The 2,945-nt window shown below is 33.2% G+C and overlaps 1 protein-coding gene across 1 annotated transcript; it reads left to right on the top strand.

Annotated features, from left to right (window-relative positions):
* Positions 1 to 365: 365 nt before the first annotated feature.
* On the top strand, positions 366 to 2,014 carry LOC141670911 (uncharacterized). The gene is made up of 3 exons (XM_074476967.1): positions 366 to 902; positions 979 to 1,165; positions 1,246 to 2,014. Exons 1-3 carry the CDS (start codon positions 561 to 563, stop codon positions 1,752 to 1,754), a joined length of 1,038 nt encoding a protein of 345 aa, XP_074333068.1. The 5' UTR covers positions 366 to 560; the 3' UTR covers positions 1,755 to 2,014.
* The last annotated feature ends 931 nt before the right edge of the window (positions 2,015 to 2,945 follow it).

Raw genomic sequence — 2,945 nt, forward strand, 5'->3', positions numbered from 1 at the left:
TCAATACTGAATTTCTTATGTAAATTATTTTTAAAATGTCAAAAGAATTTTGCACTGTAATGCTTGAATGAATGAAAATATAGGAAATTCTTAAGTTAAAATAAATTTTATGAAAACAGTAAAATTAGCGTACAAAACACAAACCCTAAACATGTAAACAAAAGAGTTACTGTATATATAAATGACGAGGGCAGTTTCGTCCCCGGTCCCTCCGGGGGCAAAGCAGAGAATTGTCACGAGAAAGCAGCTTCATTTACTGCCACGTGTCCTTTAAATCCACAATGCCACGTAAGACGCCACTGCTTCAGTTTATGTGAGCAGGCCAGGCACCCTATATAACTCGCTCAAACCCCTCTTCACTCTTCAGTTGTCATCAGAAGCCAGATAAGTTTACAAGTTTTACTATGCTTTACAAAATACAAACATGATTTTTAAAATGACAATCATTATAGCAAATTTATCGGTTTTCGCTTTCACTTGATCTAATGATTTTCGTGTCTTTTTGATCTAAATCTATCTATAATTATAGTTTTTGTTGTTGTTTGACTGTGTTGATAGAGATGCCTTTTCCGTGGAAGATAAAGCCAGTTGATTTCTGCTCATCATTTGGACCGGCTTTTTTGAGGGCGCCGGTTCTGAAATCGCGGCTCAAGAAGCTTTTAGAGAGGCCTTTTGCCAATGTCTTGAGGAGAACTGGACCTGATAGAGCTGCTGTTATGGATGATTCTGATGAGTTGGATCCGAGTTCGGTTTGTTTTGGTAATATGATTAGAAGCTACATTGAGGAAGGATATGATAAGCAGCAGAAGAAGTGTTCCAGGATCCAGTGCAATTGCAATATTGATACCAATTCCGATGATGAACTCGATTCTGATCTGCCCAAAAATTGTGAAAATCTAAAGGTAGATTGAGATAAAATTTTAAAATACTTGTTTCCTTATGTGAATTTGTGAACTGACTTAATTTTTAATTTAACAGGACTTAGTGATGTGCTCGAGTGTTTCCGAAAGAAATCTTTTGGCAGACACCGCTAAGATTTTAGAGGAAAACAAACTCCTCAAATGCAAACAAGCCAAAATATCAGTAACTGAAGGTCTTATAGCTCTTGGATACAATGCTTCCATCTGCGAATCGCGTTGGGAAAAAGCTCCAACTTATCCTGCTGGTACTGGATTTAATTTATTTCAAAGCTGCATAATTAATTAATTATTTTATTAGTTGATTTACTGTTTTTACAATGTGCAGGTGTGTATGATTATGTGCAAGTAATTAAAGACGCTGAGAGGTTAATTGTTGACATTGATTTTCGAGCAGAATTCGAAATTGCAAGGTTAGGGTGCACTAAAAAGTATAACGCGGTCCTGCAAATGTTGCCTGAGATTTTTGTAGGCAAAGCTGATCGCCTTGTGAAGATTATAGATTTAGTTTCTGACGCAGCCAAGGAGAGCCTGAAAGATAAAAGAATGGCATTTCCGCCTTGGCGTAGGGCGGATTACGTGAAGTCCAAGTGGCTATCTCCTTACACCCGAACCGTACCAGCACCAACACCAGAACCACAACAACAACAATCTGTAACACCACCACCACTTACTATTATGGACTCCACTGACTTAGCAAGTGACATCAAAAATCTCGTGATTCAAACCGAGAAGACTGCTGCTAGTTCTGTAATTGCAGGTGTGAGATCTCCAGTATTTTCTGATCACAGTGATACCGTCGTCTTCAGTATGTCTGAAGATGAGGAAGCAGGATGAAGCGTTGATCTTTTGACGAGAAACTCACGTTAATGTATATGTATCTGTATTGATACGTATGTGTTTTCGGGATTTTTCGGAATGTTTTTAGTGTAGCCGGGAAATAAGATGATGTTGTCTGTAGTACTAGTAGTAACGGTAGTAGTAGTAGAAGATGATCAGTATGGCAGAAGAAGTGTTCGATCCTCATGTTTTTAATTTTATTTTCAATTAATAATTGTAATGTCCCCGGCTACACCGATAAGCTTTTCAGTTCTGTTATGTTGATTATTGAGTTTTAATTACTATTTACTGTTTGCTACATATTTTGAGCTTAGATCATACGTCTTTCCACACGATTGATTGGTGATTTAACAATGATTTCCAAAGAAATTATGTGCTATTCATGACTCTCCAGGGGATCATATAATACATGTAAAAATACTCCTAACAGCTCGAAAACTCTATTTTTCTAAATTATTTATGGGTAGAGAATGAACATTAAAATATTTTGATATTTTCCGGTCCCCCTTATTTTCTCCATAAATAAAAGTTTATATTTTATTCAGTCATATTAATTAGACAAATGATTACTTTAAAATGTACTCATTTCGTCCAACTGAGTTGTTTACACTGGCGGACGTAAAATCGGCATGCGTTTTAATACTCCCGTAAAACATGGTTTTCTAAATAATTTTAAATATTTTTTTCTTTTAAATAAAAATATAATGTTTAAACTATTATACAGATATTTTTTTTAAAAATTATAGAACTATATTGAGTAAATTGCACTTTGCACCCCTTATAGATATTTACTTTTTCAGTTTGATTTTAAACTTTTAATTTTGGCAGAATGCATCCCTCAACTTTTAATTTCGTTTCATATCACACCTCTTTTAACAATTTTCAAGGGTAAAATCGGAATAATTTTTTTTTATGTTTATATTATTACAATGTGCACCCCGTATTTATAATATTGTAAAAGATTACACCCCGATTTTAATTTCGAATCATTTCAAAAAATATATAAATTTGTATGATAATATTAGGTAATATTTTTTTACTTAAAAAATATTTAAAATATAAATATTCTCTATTAAATATGAATTGAAATCACAAATAAGTCTTTTATCCAAATTAATTTAATTTAAATACTATGAAGATAATTTTAAATTATATATATTTTTAAATAATAATATCAAAAGTTATCTA

The sequence above is a fragment of the Apium graveolens genome, chromosome 7, assembly GCF_009905375.1.
Source record: "Apium graveolens cultivar Ventura chromosome 7, ASM990537v1, whole genome shotgun sequence".
NCBI lineage: Eukaryota > Viridiplantae > Streptophyta > Magnoliopsida > Apiales > Apiaceae > Apium > Apium graveolens.